Source organism: Conger conger, chromosome 7 (assembly GCF_963514075.1).
Source record: "Conger conger chromosome 7, fConCon1.1, whole genome shotgun sequence".
In the NCBI taxonomy this organism is placed as follows: Eukaryota; Metazoa; Chordata; class Actinopteri; order Anguilliformes; family Congridae; genus Conger; species Conger conger.
The window spans coordinates 2,290,969-2,315,089 of record NC_083766.1 but is presented as its reverse complement, the minus strand read 5'-3'; the positions used below and the strand labels follow the sequence as shown (position 1 = coordinate 2,315,089).

At 44.9% G+C, this 24,121-nt stretch overlaps 1 protein-coding gene and 1 long non-coding RNA gene across 2 annotated transcripts in view; one reads left to right on the top strand and one right to left on the bottom strand.

Moving 5' to 3' along the window:
- LOC133133117 (transmembrane protein 47-like) overlaps positions 1–6,037 on the bottom strand; it is an 11,281-nt gene extending 5,244 nt beyond the window's left edge. Inside the window, exon 1 of the mRNA XM_061249132.1 lies at positions 5,705–6,037. Coding sequence (XP_061105116.1) covers positions 5,705–5,900 — 196 coding nt within the window. The 5' untranslated portion in view covers positions 5,901–6,037. The remainder of the gene's footprint in view (positions 1–5,704) is intronic.
- Positions 6,038–13,365: 7,328 nt separating this feature from the next.
- LOC133132097 (uncharacterized) lies at positions 13,366–23,458 on the top strand. Its single transcript, XR_009709068.1, has 2 exons — positions 13,366–14,239; positions 23,042–23,458. It is a non-coding gene; the product is annotated as an uncharacterized LOC133132097 (long non-coding RNA).
- Positions 23,459–24,121: the final 663 nt, after the last annotated feature.

Here is a 24,121-nt window from a genome sequence, read left to right as displayed (position 1 = left end):
CATTTGGAAGGAACATTAACCTGCTAATGCAGTAAAACCTAGGTGCATCTAATGCGTCATATTTTTATTGGTGAGATAGATACAGTAGTTAATGCAGTGTACCATAATGATTATAGATTATAGATAATAGATTTGTTGGCATGAAAGATAATTCATCACAGGAATCATCTTAAATGTGCATTCCTACACTGTATCCTGGCTTTGAGAAGATTTAATGAAATGGGTTTTTGTTTGTTTGCTTCTCTGATGTGCGCTGGTCGTTCAGGGCAACAGTCTGATGTTTGATGGATGGCTGAATACAGGAGATGACCAGGGAGAGACTCGCTGGGTGTTTGCATCCACACCAAGAGCAGATGGTGACACAATGTCGACACAAAGTGTGACGTATGGACACTCAATACAAAACTTTTCACTGTTGGCATCTGCCCACACAACACATCATGGAAGTCCCAACTGTGTGGCAGAACATCGAGTCCACTGTGAGCATCACATTTACCCACGCATTTACCCACGCATTTACCCACGCATTTACCCACGCATTTACCCACACATTTACCCACGCATTTACCCACGCATTTACCCACGCATTTACCCACGCATTTACCCACGCATTTACCCACGCCCATGCATTTACCCACGCATTTACCCACGCATTTACCCACGCATTTACCCACACATTTACCCACGCATTTACCCACACATTTACCCACGTCCACGCATTTACCCACACATTTACCCACGCATTTACCCACGCCTACGCATTTACCCACGCATTTACCCACACATTTACCCACGTCCACGCATTTACCCACACATTTACCCACACATTTACCCATGCATTTACCCACACATTTACCCACGTCCATACATTTACCCACACATTTACCCACGCATTTACCCACGCATTTACCCACGCCTACGCATTTACCCATGCATTTACCCACACATTTACCCCCACATTTACCCACACATTTACAGTGCACACAGTCATTCAGACACGAGACACCTGAAGAACACATGCTTGTGCTTAGCAATTTTAATTTGAATAATGTCACAATTCTGTTTGATTTCCTCACCCTCATCGTAAATACTGATCTTCCAACAGTTTTCAGTCAGTTACACAGTCAGTAAATGCATGCCATCGTTCATACATCATACAGAATGACAGTTTTAAATGGCGTAGCACAGCTTGTGCCCAGATAAAACTAAGATAAAATGTGCTAAAGTGTGTTAGAACTGGTGCGTGGACATGCAGTGCCCAAATTTGGAGATAAGAATGAATTTAATAATCCCCCCGAAGCAATAAATCACCGAAACCCTTACATTTTGCGAGAGGACCTAAGATCTGACAAGGTGATTAAAATGTATCCAAATAAACCCTACATCTTGGAGGATACAGGGGCGAAGTGATGAAAAATTAAACGACACTCCTTTCCTACAGAAAAGCTGAGCTTTCAAAAAGTTAACTAAGTTCTGCAACACAGCAGAAAGTAGGAACATTAGGCCAGATTTAAAGGCCACCTACATTTGAGCAATCCCCAGAGGGCAGAGGAAGAGTGCATTAGTATGATTGGGTGCAGTAGGAGGTCTTCTTTGATTGCTCTCATCAGAACAGGCCTGGTGTTATTTTAAGGTTATGTTCCTCCGAAAAAGCATCTTTGGCCTCCCAGATCATTTCAGAGTTACATACTTGAGTTATGGACTTGAAAAGACAGATTCCGACAATATGTAAATTAGCTACTATACTAGCATACTATATTCAATATGACGGAAATGACAAATTCAAACATTTTTGTAGCAGTCTATAATCTGACCCAAGTAAGATATAGTTATAATTCTTTCAGATTCTAAATATGTTTGAAGACATTGTTTTGAGCCAGTGCTCAATTGTAATTTTTATAGAAACTTCTGATTTTTCATGAAGAACAATTATGAAATTTCAGGATCTATCACTGAGATTTGTGATACTGTACCCGCCCCTAAAGCTTATAACAAGAAAATAATTGTCTCAAAACACTCTCCTGGGTATGGAGTAAAGATATTTTAAGATAAGTTTGATGATGAAAATTTACTCCGAAGATGGTAAATAATTATACTAATTTCACCATACACATGGCATAATCATGCAAAAGGTGACGTTATCCTGAAAGTTGAATAGCTGAGGGATGATTTACAGCAGTAAACAGAAAAAGGTCAATTTGATTTTTTCAGTAAAAGTTCTCAATAAACTGAACAGTGACTGCTGGGCATCCATTATCTAAACAAACTGATGAATTACTCGCCTGAAACCATTATCTATTACCTATCTGAATAAACTGAATAATAGCTCCATTGCATCCATTTACAGTCTGTAAAATAATGATCAACTGCAGCAGAAATAGAAATGATGCAGTTCAGATGCAGTAGGAAAACTCTTATCTGGATGAAACCATAACACCATGCGTCTGCTGCATTCCAGTGAATTACACGCGACAATTGTATGCTCGTAGTATTAATGCACAGTGGATATGAAGTATGACTGAGCATTTGAAAGCCTTTTCATTTTTACCGGAGTCTTTAGCTTCTGCCCTGCAGTGGCATTTGCGATTCCAAAGCCCTGCAGACGTGTTAATTATTACACAAACATCTACAGACCAGCGGCTAAAACCTTCATACCAAAAGTACGTTAGTGAAATGATGAGACAGAAGTCATAGCTACCTCGTTTCCACTAAGGTAAAGTCATATTTATGATCAATCAGGTTTCTGTACTTGCATTTCTATTTCTCTCCAGTGTGTTGTTTTAAAAGTATGCGTTTTTATGAATAAACTACGCTCTGAACATGATCTCACCAAACCAGAGACATCAATTTGGAATTTACTTGTGTGGATTAAAACCCCAAACACATACGATGAACATGACAAATTTTCCATTGACATTGATGCGATTCCCTGCTCAATAGGATGCAAAAGGTTAGTCATCAAAGGCACTTGGTCCTCTGACAGGAAGTCCCACAGGATAAGAGACAATCACATGCCTGCTTGTGTCAGTTAGTTCATCAGCAGTCAGTTGTTTTACCCAGTCGTATGATAAAGATGTTTTGTTTCAGAGATGATTAATCAGGAAAAAGAACAAGAACAAGATGATTATGTACATGGCTGTAACAATATAGAATGTGCCAAGTCTACAGTTTCGACGTAAAACACAGAGTACACACATCAGACCGCTTGTTGCTCTGTTTCAGAGAAAGCACTGTGGTGATGCAAAGTGAATTACCTCTACGCTGCATAAAATAAATAGTTATTTATCACAGTGGTCCTTTCCTCGACAATTTGGATTATATGTTGTACCAACATGTAACATCAGGTGCTGTGCACTAGTGACATTAGGTACAACACTATGTCCTACTTTGTGAAATACAGACGACCCACCAGCACAAGGTTAATAGAGCTGAAACAGACATTGGACACGAGCAGTGTGATGGGCAGTACACCACACACACACACACACACACACACACAAGCAGTGTGATGGGCAGTACGCCCCACACTCACACTCACACTCACACACTCACTCACACACACTCACACACACACACAGGCAGTGTGATGGGCAGTACGCCACACACACACACACACACACACACGAGCAGTGTGATGGGCAGTACGCCCCACACTCACACTCACACTCACACACTCACTCACACACACTCACACACACACACAGGCAGTGTGATGGGCAATACGCCACACACACACACACACACACACACACACTCGCTCACACACTCACACACACACACACACACACTCACTCACACTCACACTCACACACACTCACACTCACTCACACTCACTCACACTCACTCACACACACTCACTCACTCACACACTCACTCACTCACACACTCACACACTCACACACTCACACACTCACACACACACTCACACACTCACACACTCACACACTCACACACTCACACACACACCTCACCTTCCCCCCAGCTGCTCTGTGGCCCACGGGCTCAGAATTACAGATTCAACAAAGCGCTTGTGTTTCATCAACCTGGCAGGTAGCGTAATATATCACTGCAGTACAGAACTACCAGACGTGCTGAAAGATAAGTATGCTGTTCACAACCCGTGTTAGTGCAGGTGTCACCTGATTCCAGAGCCACATCGCATCGCCCTGTTAACTGGGGTCAGCTGACAGATTAGGAGGGCCAATCGCCACTGAGAAGCACAGTCAGTGGGAGACTGGTGCTTGGACCGAAAAACACTTAGCCGGGCTAAGTGATCTTTTGAGTGTACGTGGAAAGACTCCCTGTCGACTCAGTCCTAGCATGGGCTATAACCCTGCCCACTGTGGCCCTACTAGCAAGACAAGCGTAACGATATCACCGAAAGTAACCTCAGAAAAGCAGTTTCCCCTTTTTTCTCCATGACGAAACCACAGCTGATAAAAAGCCACAGATCTGTCAGAGTTCTTCTTAACTTTATTTATTACTTTTCACGCTATATAAGCGCAGACGTTTTACCACTCGTGTGACGTTCCCCAGTTTTGGGAAGTCTACATGCCTGTGGCTGGCTTCTGCAGGTGCAGCCAATTTAATTTAATTGCCAATTACGTGCAGCTGGGTTCACCTGACCAACAGAATAAAACTGAATCCTGGGCAGCCAGGGGAGATGCACGTTTTTGGAAACGATGTACTTTTAAGGCAAGTGGTTCGGGTTTTTATTTGTGTATTTCTTCTGTAAGTTGGGCGATGGTCAGCCATTTTTTCTTTTTGTTTGAGCACATGTTTACATAGTTTAAGTTAGAGTAGGGAGGCTTAGTTACGGAAGACTCACTCCTTTTGACATTTTCCGTTTAGTGCCATTTTTTGTATGTATTCTTTTGGTTTACGGTCCGTTTTGTTCCCCCGCGGTATGTGGGGAGCGTTGCGCGGAACACTTCTCAAACCACTAATGAACTGTAGTTTCTATTCGTTGGTATATAATGGTATGTTTGTGGTGTGCACTGCAATGTCCTGATCCCGTTATGTTCTGCGGTGCAGCAGGAAGGCTAGTTCTATTGTTGTATACGTGATTGGTAAATTCATTCCATTACGATAATATTATATTAATTACAAAGTAATCGCAAGCACAAACTGAGTGGTACCCCGAGTGGTACCCCGATCTCGAGAGCAACTGTCGGAGGGCCCTAGTTACATGACTAATGCACACAGACACACGCAGAGCCTAAAACATACATCAAACTAGACAACGCACGGAATTGCACACTGCTCCTATACTATGGCAAGTCAATAAGAAGAAATCCTTGGCTATGACACAAAACAAACTGCGTAAACATTACTGAATACAAGCGCGTTCCTAAGCAAAACATTCCGAAAAACAGAACAACTGCGAACTATTGAACTCCCTCAGAAGTAGGCGAATTGTCATCTCGTCGTTTAAACCCGAATGATGCACCTATTGACTCAACGGACCGCAAAACTCAATCGCTGCCTTTCTATAAGCTGACAACATACACGTAGAGCTGTGTTTACAAGTTTTTAATGCATTCCGTTAGTCTCACATGCGTCACCGTTCTGCGATGTCGGTGATCAAAACAGTGCAACTAATATCAACTGTCCGACGGTCGTTACTTCATAAAATACATTATCCTAAACGGCGCACACCAGAAGCACTGTATTTTGACGCGTGAAAGTAACTTCAAATGCTTACCAGAGCTGAGAGTGGATGTGCACTGCCAGACATCGTCGACTTGCCTGCAAGATTCCCACAGCGACAAAGAGTAGCGCTCCGCTGTAACCCAAGCGGGGCTGAGCACGGCCGCGATGTCCAGACACAATGCGAGGAACACACAAAGTATAGCGATCAGTTTGAATGGTCGGAAAACGCTGACTTCATTTAGAGACATGTTTTCATATCCAAAAACTGGACGTATTCGCCAGTTACGAATGTGGAAAATGTTCCGAAAGAGCCCTCCGCCCGCCCCCCCTGCACAATGAAAGTTCAACTCGACCACAGACTACGGGAGAGGAGAGAACGGGACTCGTTCGTGTTTCTGCAGTGTGTGCGCACTAAGGGAGTTACTTTCTCTGCGCCGCCAACTGGTCAAGTGACATACGATTGAGAGAACAACTCCGTTCCTCCCCCCGTCTCGTCATTTCTATGTATGGGCAATAATGTTCTTTTAGTTCCCTCATTCGAATGACATGGGTCATAGTCACACAACACCGATAACTGCGCGCACACGTGCAAGAGCTAATTGTTTTCTTTTTTTAATTAGGAACACTCGATTGTGCGACACGGTGGTAGGCCTATTTGTAGACGCTCATTATTTAACAGGGACATTACTGGGGCGATTCAGTTCAAGTACCTGGCTGATGATTGCATGCGACGGCATAAATCAGTGGACATCGATGACACACTATGCCTGGGACACAGACAGATACCCGTCTGTCTTCGTGCACTACTGACATGCTGACTATCTGATTTAATACAGACATTAAATTAAGTCAAATGATAAGAAAAGAACAGAAAAGTGACTCGAATGTACAGCCCAGTTACTTATATTGATCACGCCAAGGGCGTAGTCGTGGTCCAACCCGAAAGACACACAAGATTGAACTGTCAATTTTCATAGAGCCAACTACTGGGTCAGATTTAATCTATGTGAATGAAAACATGCTACCCTTGGTTCCTTTCAAATAAAATATTTGAGCTCATCTGACATGCCCTCTATAGCTTTCCCCATTTGGACTTTTTTTTTTAGCTAGTTATACTGTAACTGGTTCAGTTGTAATAATTATAGTTCTCACTACATTTCTGTTTTGTCTGACCTGTAGACCTCTCCGGCCAGCGGAGGATGGGCTCCCCCTCCTCAGCCGGGTTCCTCCTGAGATTTCCTCCCATTGGGGAGTTGTTTTTTTTTTTTTTACCTCATGTTTGTACTATTTCAGGGCTCTGGCCTGGTCTTTGCCCTTTTCCATTTTACCCTGCTGCTACTGTGAAGCGACTTTCTAACAGTCTTCTGTAAAAAGTGTCTTACAAATAAAATTGAATTGAATAAGCATCTGTGAATAGATCTAATGGATTCCAGTAACTACATCATGAAACATCCGCGATAACTGAATAGTTTGTTTGGTCATACTGTCTGTGTAGGGAATAGTTTGTTTGGTCATACTGTCTGTTTAGTGAATAGTTTGTTTGGTCATACTGTCTGTGTAGGGAATAGTTTGTTTGGTCATACTGTCTGTGTAGGGAATAGTTTGTTTGGTCATACTGTCTGTGTAACTGAATAGTTTGTTTAGTCATACTGTCTGTGTAGTGAATAGTTTGTTTGGTCATACTGTCTGTGTAGGGAATAGTTTGTTTGGTCATACTGTCTGTGTAGGGAATAGTTTGTTTGGTCATACTGTCTGTGTAACTGAATAGTTTGTTTAGTCATACTGTCTGTGTAGTGAATAGTTTGTTTGGTCATACTGTCTGTGTAACTGAATAGTTTGTTTGGGGAAGGAGAAGGGTTCCCCTGGGCCTCTCACACACCTGCTCCTGTGATCACAGTACCCATACCATTCAGTTAGATAACGGCTCTGTGTAAGGGAATTGTTTGTTTGGGCATACTGTCTGTGTAGTGAATAGTTTGTTTGGGCATACTGTCTGTTTAGTGAATAGTTTGTTTGGTCATGCTGTCTGTGTAAGGGGATAGTTTGTTTGGTCATTCTGTCTGTGTGGTGAATAGTTTGTTTGGTCATTCTGTCTGTGTAAAGGAATAGTTTGTTTGGTCATTCTGTCTGTGTAAGGGAATAGTTTGTTTGGGCATACTGTCTGTGTTAGGGAATAGTTTGTTTGGTCATACTGTCTGTGTAAGGGAATAGTTTGTTTGGGCATACTGTCTGTGTTAGGGAATAGTTTGTTTGGTCATACTGTCTGTGTAAGGGAATAGTTTGTTTGGGCATACTGTCTGTGTAAAGGAATAGTTTGTTTGGGCATACTGTCTGTTTAGTGAATAGTTTGTTTGGGCATACTGTCTGTTTAGTGAATAGTTTGTTTGGGCATACTGTCTGTGTAAGGGAATAATTTGTTTGGTCATACTGTCTGTGTAAGGGAATAGTTTGTTTGGGCATACTGTCTGTGTTAGGGAATAGTTTGTTTGGTAATACTGTCTGTTTAGTGAATAGTTTGTTTGGTCATACTGTCTGTGTAAGGGAATAGTTTGTTTGGTCATACTGTCTGTGTAGTGAATAGTTTGTTTGGTCATACTGTCTGTGTAAGGGAATAGTTTGTTTGGTCATACTGTCTGTGTAGTGAATAGTTTGTTTGGTCATACTGTCTGTGTAAGTGAATAGCTTGTTTGGGGAAGGAGAAGGGTTCCCCTGGGCCTCTCAAACACCTGCTCCTGTGATCACAGTACCCGTACCATTCAGTTAGATAACGGTCTGCCTCTCACAACCAGCGCTGTCTCACACACACACACACACACACACACACACACACACACACACACACACACACACACACACTCACACACACTCACACACACACACACACACACACACACACACACTCACTCACTCACTCTCACTCACACACTCACTCTCACTCACACACTCACTCTCACTCACACACTCACTCTCACTCACACACACACACACACACACACACACACACTCACACACACACACACACACACACACACACACACACACACACACACACACACACACACACACGCACACGCAGGGGAGTTCTGGGCCCCTGGTAGAATCCCTAAACACACATACACACGTCCAAAAACGACAGGTGATTGGAGGCTTTGACAGGCAGGTGATTGGAGGGTTTGACAGGCAGGTGATTGGAGGGTTTGACAGGCAGGTGATTGGAGGCTTTGACAGGCAGGTGATTGGAGGCTTTGACAGGCAGGTGATTGGAGGGTTTGACAGACAGGTGATTGGAGGCTTGGACAGGCAGGTGATTGGAGGGTTTGACAGGCAGGTGATTGGAGGCTTTGACAGGCAGGTGATTGGAGGCTTTGACAGGCAGGTGATTGGAGGGTTTGACAGGCAGGTGATTGGAGGCTTTGACAGGCAGGTGATTGGAGGGTTTGACAGACAGGTGATTGGAGGCTTTGACAGGCAGGTGATTGGACACTTTGACAGGCAGGTGATTGGAGGCTTTGACAGGCAGGTGATTGGAGGGTTTGACAGGCAGGTGATTGGAGGCTTTGACAGGCAGGTGATTGGAGGGTTTGACAGACAGGTGATTGGAGGCTTGGACAGGCAGGTGATTGGAGGGTTTGACAGGCAGGTGATTGGAGGCTTTGACAGGCAGGTGATTGGAGGCTTTGACAGGCAGGTGATTGGAGGGTTTGACAGGCAGGTGATTGGAGGCTTTGACAGGCAGGTGATTGGAGGGTTTGACAGACAGGTGATTGGAGGCTTTGACAGGCAGGTGATTGGACACTTTGACAGGCAGGTGATTGGAGGCTTTGACAGGCAGGTGATTGGAGGGTTTGACAGGCAGGTGATTGGAGGCTTTGACACCGTGCGATAAAGAGGTCAGGCTGACAGGAAGGACTCTTGGCCGGGAACAGAGGCCTTTGTCTGGGCCTGATGCATTATGGGATGGCGCAGCACAGGGTCCCTTCCTCACGCGGTGCTGTGAGCAGGCGGGGGGGTAATGACACAGACGCCACTATCCGTCCGCGAACAAAGGAAGACGAGAGGAACCCAGCAGGCTTTGTGTCCGAGACGCAGAGCTCATCCCTCACAGAGGGGCGCAGTGTGTCTGCCGGCCCAGAGAAACGCAGGGCGCTGGGGGTGTTCCACACAGCGGGGTGGCTGTGTTAGCCGGATAACTGCACTTTACATTATTATTGGCATTTGGCAGACGCTCTTATCCAGAGCGACGTACAGTTGATTAGACTAAGCAGAAGACCATCCTCCCCTGGAGCAATGCAGGGTTAAGGGCCTTGCTCAAGGGCCCAACGGCTGTGCGGATCTTAGACCGGGATTAGAACCACCGACCTTGCGTGTCCCAGTCATTTACCTTAACCACTACGCTACAGGCCGCCCTGAACTGAGTAATATTTGATCATATTTTTATATTGTATCATTACCTAAAAAATGGCATACATTTTTACATACACAGATTAAGCTTAGTCCAGACTAAAATGAGTTTTGCGTGGGCAATCTCGATCAAAATTGAATTGCCCAAAATGGAACCCGTTTAAACAGCAGAGTTTGGGTGTGATCCAGATCCCTCATGTCCAGCGTTATTCTGTTATTGCAGGGCCAGAGGCCCTGGGTGTTTACCAGTGTTTTTTTCCATCAATTACTTTGACTCAATCACCTAATTAAACCCACATCCCCAATCAAAGCCAATTAAGTCCATACAGCAGTGCTGGTTTATTAACAGATTAAAACAGTAAAACGTTTTTTTATATGAGAACATGACATAATGATCTTACCGAATTTAGTCAAAATGTAAGACCGTACACACGAAGGGAGCCGTTAAGAGCCGAAACAGACCTGAGGGTCAGAAACAGAGACAGCCCTTCTCACTCGACCCCTGCCACAGTCAGACTCAAACTCACACACCCGGGCACGTCACTGAGACCCTGCCTTGGCTGAGCCAGGAGCTAGCCTGCTTTAGGAATTCTCAGGAAATACACGTCTTTCAACCTACGGCATTTTAATATGAGCTGCTTCAGTAGGGGCCCTTCCCGTGGGAGAATAACTCCCAGGAATGTGCTGGGATTCCGGTGGTCGGTCTGAGTGACGTGCACACACTGCGTATGCAGTTACATGTGACTCCGGCACACAGAGGGAACACTTGCGAGAGATAAAATAAAATGGGACTGAAAATGTCAACGGGAGATTCCAAAGTACGCTGTGCAAATGTGTACTGCCTTCGCAACAAATCTACCGTGTCTACATATGTGGTACTATTGCACCCCAACCAATAAATACAGCAGAAAGCTGAGCAGGCCTAAGGCTGCAGACTGTGCATTGCGCTCTGACCATTTAGACCAGGGGTGGGCAATTCCGGTCCTGGAGGGCCAGTGTGTATGCAGGTTTTTCGTTTACACCAGTTACCCTGGCTAAATGAACTAATTGGCTGCATGCACCAACACTGGTTCACTCAGAGTAGAGCACAGTAAAACCGGGGGACACAAGAGCAGTCTTCGGCTGTCATTCATCAAGAAATGTACTGGAGCTAAAATGTCAGATGGCATAAAAGGCTAATTATGTAATTAAGGCCAGAAGTTGGTGTGAAATCCAGAAATGGATACGGCCCTCTTTGCCCACCTCTGATTAGACTGTTCTCTGAATTAAACGTCAATGTAATGAGCTGTGTACTAGTGGGAATATATATTTTTGGATCCATGTTAGTGGATTGAATATGCTAATCTAGTCTCCCTTTAATACCAAATTCCATTATGATAAGTCAACCCATTACATAGCAATAATCAATGTGTTTGTATGCTCTGTCCATTTTCAAATTCATCGGTTAATTGCCTCCGTGTTGTTTCTCCGATTGGGCTGGTTTAGGGTCCATTTGTGTGTGTTGTTTTGGGGGCAGAAAATCTGTCCAGATTGACTTCAGTGGTTTAATTGAAAAGAAATGCCACTAGCCTCTTAGTAACCGAACCAGACTGCCAAAACGCATTTAATCATTTACTAACTCATACATTGAAACTCATTGAAACCCTAATTACACGATTCATCAGTTTTCAGATTTGGCCACGTGTAATAACACACTGTCACCACATGAGGGCGACAGGCAGTCGCATTTATTTCTGTTGCACTTGTCTGATTATAGAGCACATCCATGTATTATATCCTGCCAAACATACTGCAGTGGCCCATTGCTTGCCATCCACTATAGTGGCAAGGCATATTAGAGAGAAGGGGTTACTAGGTTATGTGTTATGTAAATGAATCACAAGTGTATCACCAACTGTTACAAAAATAATGTGTCAAATGTGTAAATGTAACTTGTGAAAGTCTCCCCCTTTTGGAAGCGAATAAATAAATAATGTAACACAGATATAGCCCTGTGACGGAGTGGCCTAGTTTTGGAGGCTGTTTGGGGTCTTGGAAAACAGAGCTCACAGAAAAAGGCCACTCTTTCCCAACCATCTTTAGGAGTCTACATAACGACCTGTGAGACGATGTATCGTACCAAAATGACTGTGACAGTGTTGTGAATGAAACTGAATTAGAATTAATTGCACTTAGGCCAGTGGCATGCTAAATTTAGGAGCTCTTTTTGAAGTTACAGTTCACCTCAGCATACTGTCCAGAACACTGTTTTGGGCTGTTATTGTAGGCTAGGTTTGGTTGATATGTTCATTCCTGGTGCTGGAGAGCCCTGGTTTTATTGTTTTTGCCATAATAGCAGCAACCAATTCAGACCCAAGACACCAGGTGAGGTGAGTTAACTGTCTAATTAACTTCTTTAACTTATCAATGAAGTGCCGAGTTACAAGGAAAGCCAGCACATCTTGCAGGAATGAAGACCACTGTGTTCGACTAGTGCAGGGGTCGGCAACCCTGGTCCTGGAGAGCCGCAGGGTGCGCTGGCTTTCGTCTCCACCTTAAAATAAGCAACCGATTCAGACCCAAGAAACCAGGTGAGGTGAGTTAACTGTGTAATCAACGGCTTTCATTGATCAATTAATGCCAAGTAACAACGAAAGCCAGCACACCCTGCGGCTCTCCAGGACCAGGGTTGCTGACCCCTGGACTGATGTAATATTTAACTGGAGATATACCATCCTGTAGGTTTTCACTCCAACCCGAACAAAGCACACCTCATTCAACAGCCAGACATCTCATTCAGCTGAGCAGAGTCAGGTGTGCAAAATTGGGGTTGGAATGAAAACCTTCAGGACGGTAGATCTCCAGGAACAGGGTTGGGCAGCCCTGCTCCAGCTGTTGAATGAGGTGTGCTTTGTTAGGGTTGGAGTGAAAACCTTCAGGATGGTAGATCACCAGGAGCAGGGTTGGGCAGCCCTGAACTGAACTAAACTTGAGGAAATATGAGATTAAATACAATGCTGTATATATGGTTCATTAATACGAATTCGAGAACACAAATTAATAGACCTACGGTATATTTGCTCAGAGATGAACAATACGTTCATTTATTAATTTGATAGACATATGTTATTTAAACCCAGATTTATCTTACATTACGCGGGAAAATAATATTTACATTATTGCAGTTGCAGTTTCTTGAAATAGCCTATAAAACCGGCAGCGCGTGCGGACTGTGCACGCAGCGAGGTGCGTTTTCTCTGGATACGAATACGGCTGTAATTTCTTTTCAGCGATACAACTTTAAATATGGTGATGTCTTATCTTAGAAATAGTGCCTTCTATTCATGAATTGTTTAAACGCCGTAGAGGGAAGAAGCAGACGAGACGGCAGCACGGATACAATAGGTTATTTTTGTCTGCATCATGCTTGCAGGCACAGTATACATATTTCGGTTTCAAAAAACAAATAGTTTCTCCTGGATATATTTCCCTCGCTAGGGACAGGAGAGAAGGACGTTTGACGAAATAATCGACATCGTAACAGCGCTTACACTGGCATGACAAGTCGCGAAAAAAACCATCGCTTAACATTGTACTGGCACCACCTAGCCCTCGCGTGCCCATTCCTCGCGAATTTAAAGGATTTCTATTTTCTTGTTGTTTACTTGTTTACTTTGACAACAGACGGGACCGAGTTCAGAATTCGTTATCCGTTCGAAGTTTAATTTTAAGTGGACCGACCGCAGGACTTCTCGGATGAGTGAACACATTGGCTCACATCTTCACAACAGCCGTGTTGAGGACATCTGAATCTAGAGAACACCTTGAGGACCGTCCCCCACCATGTTGAACGACTGGGTCGTGTGGAGGAACTTCATGACTCCCACACCTGAGACGCGCTACAAGTTCTTCACGAGCACCGCCGCCGAAGACCACATTTACAGCAGCACCGTGTCTCAGACGGGACGAGCGGACACCAGGCTACCGAGTTTCTCCGCGTATCTTGGGCTTTTCGTGTGCTTGCTCCTGTTTCTGCTCGCATTAATAATCGTGATGCTGTACCGAATGAAACACACCGTCGCCCCGCTTCGCACGGACTTGGAGACGGCGGGTCAGACGGAGATGTTTCCTGAAGTGGAGCTTGGCACTCTGGAGTTTTGAACCGGAGAATGACGACGAACAGTAGACGTTTTAAGATGAAGATATGGTTGGATATTTATTTATTTACTTATTTATTTATTTATTTTATTGACTTGTTTTGTTTGTCTGAGTTATCACGCCCACAATATTTTAACTTATAGGCTACCATTACATTGGGCTACATAGGAATATTTAATTGGATATTACATAGGAATATTTAATTTCAGGTTAATGAAAGCGCACAGATCAGAGTGATAACTGGAATATCTGTAATTCTTTTGAAAACACTGTATGCCTTTGTAGAATTAAATATCACCTTTTTGTGACTTGCTAGCTGTGTTTCTAGGTGATCGTGCCAACATCACCTTGAAGATTTAAATGCACTTGATATTTACGCGAGAGTATAGTATCTAAGTAATTCTGAAAAACTATACAACACAGCATGAAAGGCAGTTTAGCCTTGGAACACAATGTTAAAACTGCATGAATGGTGAGTGCTGGTTCATAGTAGGCTATATTGGTGCACCTCAGTGCAGTTAAACTAATTATTAGCTTCAATAGAATCAATTGATGCCTTTCTCAAGCACACAAGTCTTCAACAAATACATTTTTAGAACAGCCCACACTCTTATCATAAATCATTTGACCTTTGTATCCTCTGTTTAAACTACTGTAAAGTTAGCAGTATAGACAAGGACATTTCTAGCTTTTTGGGGTCCCTTTGCAAAACACCTTGTCTCAAGGCCTCCTGAACACACGCCAAAGTGAATTGCATTGCATTGAATAGGCATATATGTTAATGTGTGACTCTTATTTTAAGTCTGGCCACATGAATCCCATACGAAGATGTGGTCAGGCCAGTCTCAGCAATGCCATGACCTGTCTTAACTTAGACTGCCAGCTAAATAACCATTTGAGTTATGATGAATAATGTTCAAACCAGAAGGTCAAAACGGGTAAAAACGCCCTGTGAAAACTCATTCTCTGAAATTTTGCCTCAATTTTCTATAACGTTAGCCAGCTGATATCACATTTTTAAATGTTATTTCGTTCATTTATTTATTACCATGATTCCCGTTCTGTTGATATGACCTGCTGGAAAGCTTGGACTAGGACCAAGGCTGGGTTCTGTTCCACATTTACACATTCCCTTCCCTGGCTGTCTCCTGTGCCCTCAAGGGAGATATTTCCTGACTACAAACCAAAACAACCTTCACAACTTATATAGGAGGTGTTACCCAATAAACCTCAACTCCATATTGTATTTTTTGCATAGGACGACTTTGGAATGTTCATAATTAATAACAACCGCCCTAGCTTATTGTTAGTGATAATAAACACGCACCTGCCATTCTTATAAAACACCAGTGAGGATTTATTGAACCTCACTCAAAAACACAAAAAAAAAATCATGTTGGCTAAAGTATCTGACAAAGTTAAATTCACACATCCCTCAACCTGTGCTCATGAAACGACTCTGAAACTACTCTACAGAAGAAGATGAGATGAGCTTCCCGTTTGAAGGCTCCTCTTCTTCTTCTTCACTCATGGAGCATTGCATTATGGGACCTCCCTTCCTGCTGGAAGCGTTTTATACCCTTGGGGAGATGGAGGGAAAACACTGGATCGCTCCCTCCCCTTTCATAATCCGGAACCGAACCTCACTCGGCATGGCCCGCCTCATCCTGCCGTTTTGGGAGGGAACGTCGGGAAGAACGCGTACGGTCTGGATCAGGATCCAGCCCCAGAGAAAGAGCTCGCGAGGAAGCATTGCATCCTGGGAGAGCATCCTGGGAGTAGCTCAGCTCATCCTCAAAGCCGCAGTAATGAAATGCTTATTCAACGCACCCAGGTGCTGAATTGAGGCTAAAATATGCGCGTTGATGTGCAATGGAGCCATAATTAATGGAGGCCCTAATTAGCCGAAGTGGAGGAGAGACAATGGCGCTTCGCCCCAGACCTCCAGCACATGAAAGGCAGAGGGCAGGCCCGCTGGAGGGTCGCAAAGAACACTCTCCTCTCCGCCGTCTTTCATGAGCGGTCACGTGACCTCTCGGCCTGCTTTCATAGCGGGTCACGTGACTTCGCGGCGGGACTCGTGTTGCTCTCGATGATGTCACAGACAGGCACTTAACAGAGAACGTCACATGACAACGGGCTGTTCCACTTTACAGCAAGGGGACATGAACCTGCATTAACTAATGAAACATGAATGTTAACGTGTACAAATACATTAAGCCTGTTTAATCGCATGTTACAGGTTAATTAAGCAATTTATGTACTTGTTAACTATTAACTAATGTGTTAGTCACATGAATATTCATACATTAGCAAACCGTAAGAGACATTCATAATTTGTTAACTATTAACAAATACATTCACTTTTTGCATTCCAACCCTAACCAAGCGAACTTCATTCAACAGCTAGAGATCTCGTTGAGCTGCTGTTCAGTAGAATCAGGTGCTGAAATTAAAAACCTGCGGGATGATGGGAACAGGGTTGGGCAGCCCTGCTTGTGTCAAGATGGGGATGTGTCGCTTTTCAACTCATCTGCAGATATGCAATATCTTTTTCATCCTCCTGTTCCAAAGGGAAGCTTTCCGAAGTGCCTGTATAAATGAAATGGTGCAAAACCGCAATAAAATAAAATGATTTTCCACATGAGAACACCTCAGAATGTGTTATCTCCTGTGGCTGGTCTCAGGTTGTGTCATCATGATACCCTCACAGAACGGGGGTGGGCTGGGGAGGCTGGTGTTGGTGTTTACAGCTGATTAATAAACTCTACTTGAGCAACTGAATTAAGTAACTGGTTGCAGACATGGCAACAGAGATGCCCATCCATGTGTTAGTCCCAAAACCATGCACTAATACCCTGTCTTTTTCCAGCTCTTCATGCAACTGTCATAGGTCTTCCCTGCAGAACTCATTAGATAATGTACCATACACTGCAGAATGAATATGAAATTAATGATCACACAAACATGCGGATACTGGCACACGCTCACACACATGTATGTGAACACACATGCACACACACGTACACATTGCTGATAGGCCAGAATTAATTACTTGTGTGTATGCACGGTATATACAGTGTGTGTGTGTGTGTGTGTGTGTGTGTGTGTGTGTGTGTGTGTGTGTGATTTCAGAATATTTCACTATTGCTACCCTAATTAAATTCACCTCGGATATTGGGCCAGGACGAGACGCACAAATGCCAGCAGATATCCCATAATATGTTTTCGCGGTGTGATGCTGAGCGCCATCGTGTTGCCGTGGCAACGCGGAGGCCTGTAGGGCGGGTCTGTGAGTTGGGAGGATTCGGCCGGTCACACAGCTCCACGCTGCAGTCACAGGGCGTGGCTGCAGTCTTCCTCGCTATGAACCAAACTCGCAACATTTGCCATTTTGGTGGCAACAAATAATAAAAAAAAATCTAATATACCTCTTTCAGACCAAACCTTTCCCTGGTACAAAAAAAAGAGCATTAAAGAATAGATTTGTTGAAAGCAGATGAAGGTCACTCCAGCAGTTCATATCTTTAAAATAAATCGTTTGTTTTGACACATTTTTGTATTTCGTATTATTATTATTGCTGATGTCATAGCGATAAATGTTCTACAGGTGCAGTACTCAAAACGTCCACCAGATGGCCCACCAACACTGCAGTAATGAGGAGAAAATTTCCATCATTGTGTTGGTAGTATCTCCTGTGGCATACACAGGTAATTTACACAGGTGTTCAGTTTTTTTTTTTTCTCCACAGAACTTTAAATATTTCACAATTCACACTTCACCAAGGAGGATACCCTCCATTAATTTGGTTCCACAGTAATCTCGTTCTTGATAAATCTGTAGTTTGAGATGGATAAAAACCCTGCTGACTTTCAAGGTGAGTTGTCCTTTGCACCAGCTTCTCATCTCTACAGGAATAAACTGTAGAACCTGTTTGAATCAGGCCAAAGATGATACAAACTGAGTTCCTTCGACAGCTTGGTCTACATTCATATTATCAATGGGGCGGCCTGTAGCCTAGTGGCTGAGGTACATGACTGGGACCTGGAAGGTTGGTGGTCCAAACCCCAGTGTAGCTGTTGAGCCCTTGAGCAAGGCCCTTAACCCCTCATTACTCCGACAGGAGCATTTGGGCGTTTGATGTCTTGCTCAGGGACACTTCCACCTGAGCCATGTCGCCCTGTAGAAGAGATGCTGTACATATTTATTAATTGTACAATCATCCCAATTACCACACGTATGTTAAATTCTCGAAAACCCTCTGGAGAACAGAGAAAGTCGCGGTCTGCAGAACCTCTCTTACGCGGGAGGTCTTTATCTGTCAGCCAGCCAGAGTGCACCAGGCCGTGTGCGTGTGTCTCTCTCTAAGACACCTTTCTGATTATGGCCGTGGACACAATTACATTCCAGGCTCAAGGGTATATGGATATATGGGCTTCTTTTTGAATCCTGTAGACAAGACGGTGCTGGGAGACCAAATCATCTGTTTACCTGTCTGTGTGTCCTTAGGGGATGGAGGGCACAGTGCGCTCATACAATCTAACCAATCATTGACTCCGTATGCTATCGCATCCAATCAGTGATAGAATTGTGTACGCTGTTATATTCCACAAATCAGAGGTATGTATTAGCTAGACACCTTTTGATTATGAAATAGTGGAGACTGCCTCCACTATTCTGCTCATGCTTGAGAACCTTGTGTGTGTAAAGTTCTGGACTCTTTCTGCAGAGAAAATGACTCCTTTTCTTCTTGGATATACCTGGCCGTGTCTGGTCGGTATATGGAGATGTATAATACTCACCATAGTCCTGTTGAGCCTGCAGACGTGAGCTTTTATTTCCAGTAACGGTCCTCCTGGCGATCATCTTCCATATGGGGGTGACATTGGCTCAGGCAGTAAGAGCAGTCGTCTCATTGGCTCAGGCAGTAAGAGCAGTCGTCTCATTGGCTCAGGCAGTAAGAGCAGTCGTCTCATTGGCCCAGGCAGTAAGAGCAGTCGTCTCATTGGCTCAGGCAGTAAGAGCAGTCGTCTCATTGGCTCAGGCAGTAAGAGCAGTCGTCTCATTGGCTCAGGCAGTAAGAGCAGTCGTCTCATTGGCTCAGGCAGTAAGAGCAGTCGTCTCATTGGCTCAGGCAGTAAGAGCAGTCGTCTCATTGGCTCAGGCAGTAAGAGCAGTCGTCTCATTGGCTCAGGCAGTAAGAGCAGTCGTCTCATTGGCTCAGGCAGTAAGAGCAGTCGTCTCATTGGCTCAGGCAGTAAGAGCAGTCGTCTCATTGGCTCAGGCAGTAAGAGCAGTCGTCTCATTGGCTCAGGCAGTAAGAGCAGTCGTCTCATTGGCTCAGGCAGTAAGAGCAGTCGTCTCATTGGCTCAGGCAGTAAGAGCAGTCGTCTCATTGGCTCAGGCAGTAAGAGCAGTCGTCTCATTGGCTCAGGCAGTAAGAGCAGTCGTCTCATTGGCTCAGGCAGTAAGAGCAGTCGTCTGGCAGTCGGAGGGTTGCCGGTTCGATCCCCCGCCCGGGCTGTGTCGAAGTGTCCCTGAGCAAGACACCTAACCCCCAAATGCTCCTGACGAGCTGGTCGGTGCCTTGCATGGCAGCCAATCGCCGTCGGTGTGTGAGTGTGTGTATGAATGGGTGAATGAGAAGCATCAATTGTACAGCGCTTTGGATAAAGGCGCTATATAAATGCCAAACATTTACCATTTATATGCTCCTCTGTATTCTGCATATTTGACACACATCGCTGCCATTTTGGAGTGAAGACTGAACTCTCTGGTTTTGTCGCCGATCTCATTTTTACCCCAGAAGCAGTGGAGCACCCCTTGATCTCACATCGAGGGCTGCTCCACTAAGTAGAAGTAGGAAAGAAGTAGACACAGGTGCCTTATCAAGCTTTTCAATCACTGAAAACTAGGCTAATCAAGGAAATGGGAGAGTATGATTTAACAACACACTTGTGATTCATATTCCTGTATAATAAAATTAAACATTTTGAATGTAATAAATCTCCGATAGGAAAAGCAGGCATAGTTCAGTATGTTGACTCTGTAATCAGGTGTCAATTGAGCCCATGGGCCCATGCAATCATGTAGGTGTAAGATTTGTAGGTAATACATATTGTAATAACCAACCTGTTGTCTTGTGAATGGTGACTGACTTCACATCTATAGTGAACTCTATCTATAACTACCCAACTGGTTTAGTCTTGTAAGGACACATAAAAACTCTCTTTGCCTCTCAAATAGAAAATATTAGATTTTCTTTGTTTAAGTTAACGTTTGCTTAACAAGTGAAATTGTCTTATGTCCTATTGGCCATTCTTGAAATGAGTCAAAACTGTTTCACCTCACTGGTAATATCTTTGACTTATAAGCAAGCAAAAGTAAGATTTTATTCCTAAACATAAGACAAATTCTCTCTCTGCTGAGATTGACTTGTTCTGTGGTTTTTACAGTGCAGTGCTGTGCAGGGCTGTTTGATGCATCATGGGAAAGCTCTCTCGATGCACTCTTTCTCAGAGAACAGCTGACATTGAAAAGGTCCTCCCTTCATTCATCCTCATGTGAACCTGTGCCCTCCTCGGTCTCCACACATTAAGAATGGGGCCTGGGTGGGTGTTGGCCCGTGGCCTATTGATCCAGGAAGTGACTCTGCATTCACCTGTAGTTTTTCCTGATTCATTGTCTGTTTGTGTGCCTTGTTTCCCTTTCGGAAACCCACTGAGTGTGATCCTTACTGTAGATGAAAGCAGATAAGCACAATAGGACCATATTGGTCTCTGAAAGGCCTGTGTTGTGGGTCAGGCCTACATTGTGGACAGGTAATAGTGAGCGGGGTTTCTGTTTGAGGTGGTGAGGAGCCCTTTTAAGGGATATAGGGATGAAAACCTGCACTCTACAATGACCACATCACCAAACCGCCAGTACTAATGGTGAGGTTAGCTCTAAAGCTAATGCTACCGCACTCTACAATGACCACATCACTAAACTGGTGTAAAATCCAGCTATGACTAGCTTTAAATGACCACTTCTTTCAAAACATAGCTTGAGCTGGTCAAACTATGTTAAGTATGGAGCTGGCCCAAACTGGTCAACCAGGTACCACATGTTTCAAAACATAGCTTGAACTGTTTTTTTTTTCAGCAGGGAGGTTAACCCTAACCCTGATCCTTCTGCACTCAGCAATGAACACATCACCAAACAGTCAAGACTGTTGCTGTGGTAGAAATCTCAGCTGTGCATGTTATAGTAAACAACAGGTTGGCGGTCCTGCAAGATAGATAACAACAAATGTGATTCCTCCACCGACACTGACACTGACACTGACACACTGTTATTATAATAAGATCCGATTCATGCCATCTGACTGCTGTGAAGTTGATGACACCCTCTAAAGATTTTTTTTTTTTGATGTAGAAGCTTATTGTCCCTCAGTTTCCTATCGTTACTGTACTGTACTGCATATATTTTACTTTATAGCCTGTGCCACTTAAGTTGCAGCTTGTGCCTGTTTGTGCTGCTCCTGGTCTTGTGTTTGTGCTGCCCCTGGTCTTGTGTTTGTGCTGCCCCTGGTCTCATGTTTGTGCTGCCCCTGGTCTTGTGTTTGTGCTGCCCCTGGTCTCAAGTTTGTGCTGCCCCTGGTCTCGTGTTTGTGCTGCCCCTGGTCTTGTGTTTGTGCTGCCCCTGGTCTTGTGTTTGTGCTGCCCCTGGCCTCATGTTTGTGCTGCCCCTGGTCTCATGTTTGTGCTGCCCCTGGTCTTGCGTTTGTGCTGCCCCTGGTCTCATGTTTGTGCTGCCCCTGGTCTTGTGTTTGTGCTGCCCCTGGTCTCATGTTTGTGCTGCCCCTGGTCTCATGTTTGTGCTGCACCTGGTCTCATGTTTGTGCTGCCCCTGGTCTCATGTTTGTGCTGCCCCTGGTCTCATGTCTGTGCTGCCCCTGGTCTCGTGTTTGTGCTGCCCCTGGTCTCATGTTTGTGCTGCCCCTGGTCTCATGTTTGTGCTGCCCCTGGTCTCATGTTTGTGCTGCCCCTGGTCTCATGTTTGTGCTGCCCCTGGTCTTGTGTTTGTGCTGCCCCTGGCCTCATGTTTGTGCTGCCCCTGGTCTTGTGTTTGTGCTGCCCCTGGTCTTGTGTTTGTGCTGCCCCTGGCCTCATGTTTGTGCTGCCCCTGGTCTTGTGTTTGTGCTGCCCCTGGTCTTGTGTTTGTGCTGCCCCTGGCCTCATGTTTGTGCTGCCCCTGGTCTCAAGTTTGTGCTGCCGTTGTCCTGTCGAACGCTCCTCTACAGCACACCAGGGAAGCAGAGAATGTTTTTGAAGCCCATCTCAAGACCCACCTCTTCAGTCTGTTATCCTTAGTTCCTCTATTGCCTTGTTCTTGTGTTGTACGCTGCTCCACTGTATCTCCTCTGCCTCACTATACGTGCCATTATGTCCTATACTTGCTGTTTTTACTCGGTTAACCTTGCCAAGCGACCTTGGGCTCTGAATAGGCGCTATGTATGAGTATGCCGTGCGGTTATTATGGCTGCTGACCTTGCGTTTCGGGCGGACGGCGCGACTCCCTCGTTAGGGGCTCTGCGGAGCTGCCGGCTCGCTGCACAAAAGGTAGAGCAAATGGCTCCCGTAACCATAGTGATGGCAGCATAAAGGAAATCCAGGTCACATCTTTTATATTTCCAAACTTTGCTCTCTGACAATGCCGCACATTTTAACAGCGTGAGCGCTGGGTGGCTGCCACTCCTTCTTTTTAGTCGTCGGTGTATTTATGCTTTTTTTTTTTTTTTGATGATGATGATGATGGTGATGATCGGTACTAACTGAAACATTGCACTGTGAAATTCCTTTGTCACAGGGTGCTGGCTGGCAGCGTTCCGTGCGGCAAAATGCCGGGGAATCGTCAGACGGGGAACAGAAAGATGTGGAGGAAGGAGAGAAACGTCTGTCACTGCTCCCGGAGCTGCCTGTGAGCAGGAGAGAGAGGTGTGGAGCTGGAGATAGAGGTGTGGAGCTGGAGAGGGAGGCGTGGAGCTGGAGCGTGTGTGTCTCTGCGGCCGGACACATCGCGCATTCACCCTTTATATATCCATTAAATATCTTCAAAATGGTTTAATGTTTCATTTTATTCCCTTTCTTAAACCTGTTTTGTGTTGTTGGCTTGTATAATGGACCATGGTTGCTGTGTTATTCCCTGTCTATTATTTCTGTCAAGCACTTTGAGCTTCATTCTGTATAGAAGGTGCTCCACAAATAAAGCTATCATTGCTATGATGATGATGATGATTATTATTATTATTATTATTATCATTATGATTATTATTATTTTGCCTGTCAGTGAGATGTGTGGGCACAGACAGGGGCGGGGCGTAGTTACAGGCGCTGTGATATTTTGGGCAGGGGGACAAATGTCTAGACGGAGGAGGGGAGAGAGAGAGAGAGAGAGAGAGAGAGAGAGTCTGAGCCCTGCAGGAGAGTCATTGGGGAGTTCATCTGCAGAGTGAACCCAGAATGAACCCAGAATGAACCCTGTAGGGAAGTCACTGTGAGGGTTTGAACCCGGAATGAACCCCAGGTCCCCTGCAGTCTGTCGGTGTGGGCACGATGCTGCACCCCCGACTGCAGCTCCTGCTGTGCCCCCCCCCCTGACTGCAGCTCCCGCTGTGCCCCCCCCCCCCTGACTGCAGCTCCCGCTGTGCCCCCCCCCCCTGACTGCAGCTCCCGCTGTGCGCCCCCCCCGCCCCCCCCACCCGGCCTCTGCTGCATCCCCTCCCCTTCACCCCGCTCCTGTGTGCTGAAGCCCTCAGTACCTGACTCACTGTTCTGCATCATGACATGGTTGATTGATTGATTGATTTTGATTTTTCATCCGATGTCATGCATCAGTCCACGTAGGCTTATATGGCACTGTTACTTTTTCAACAAAATAACCCGAAAA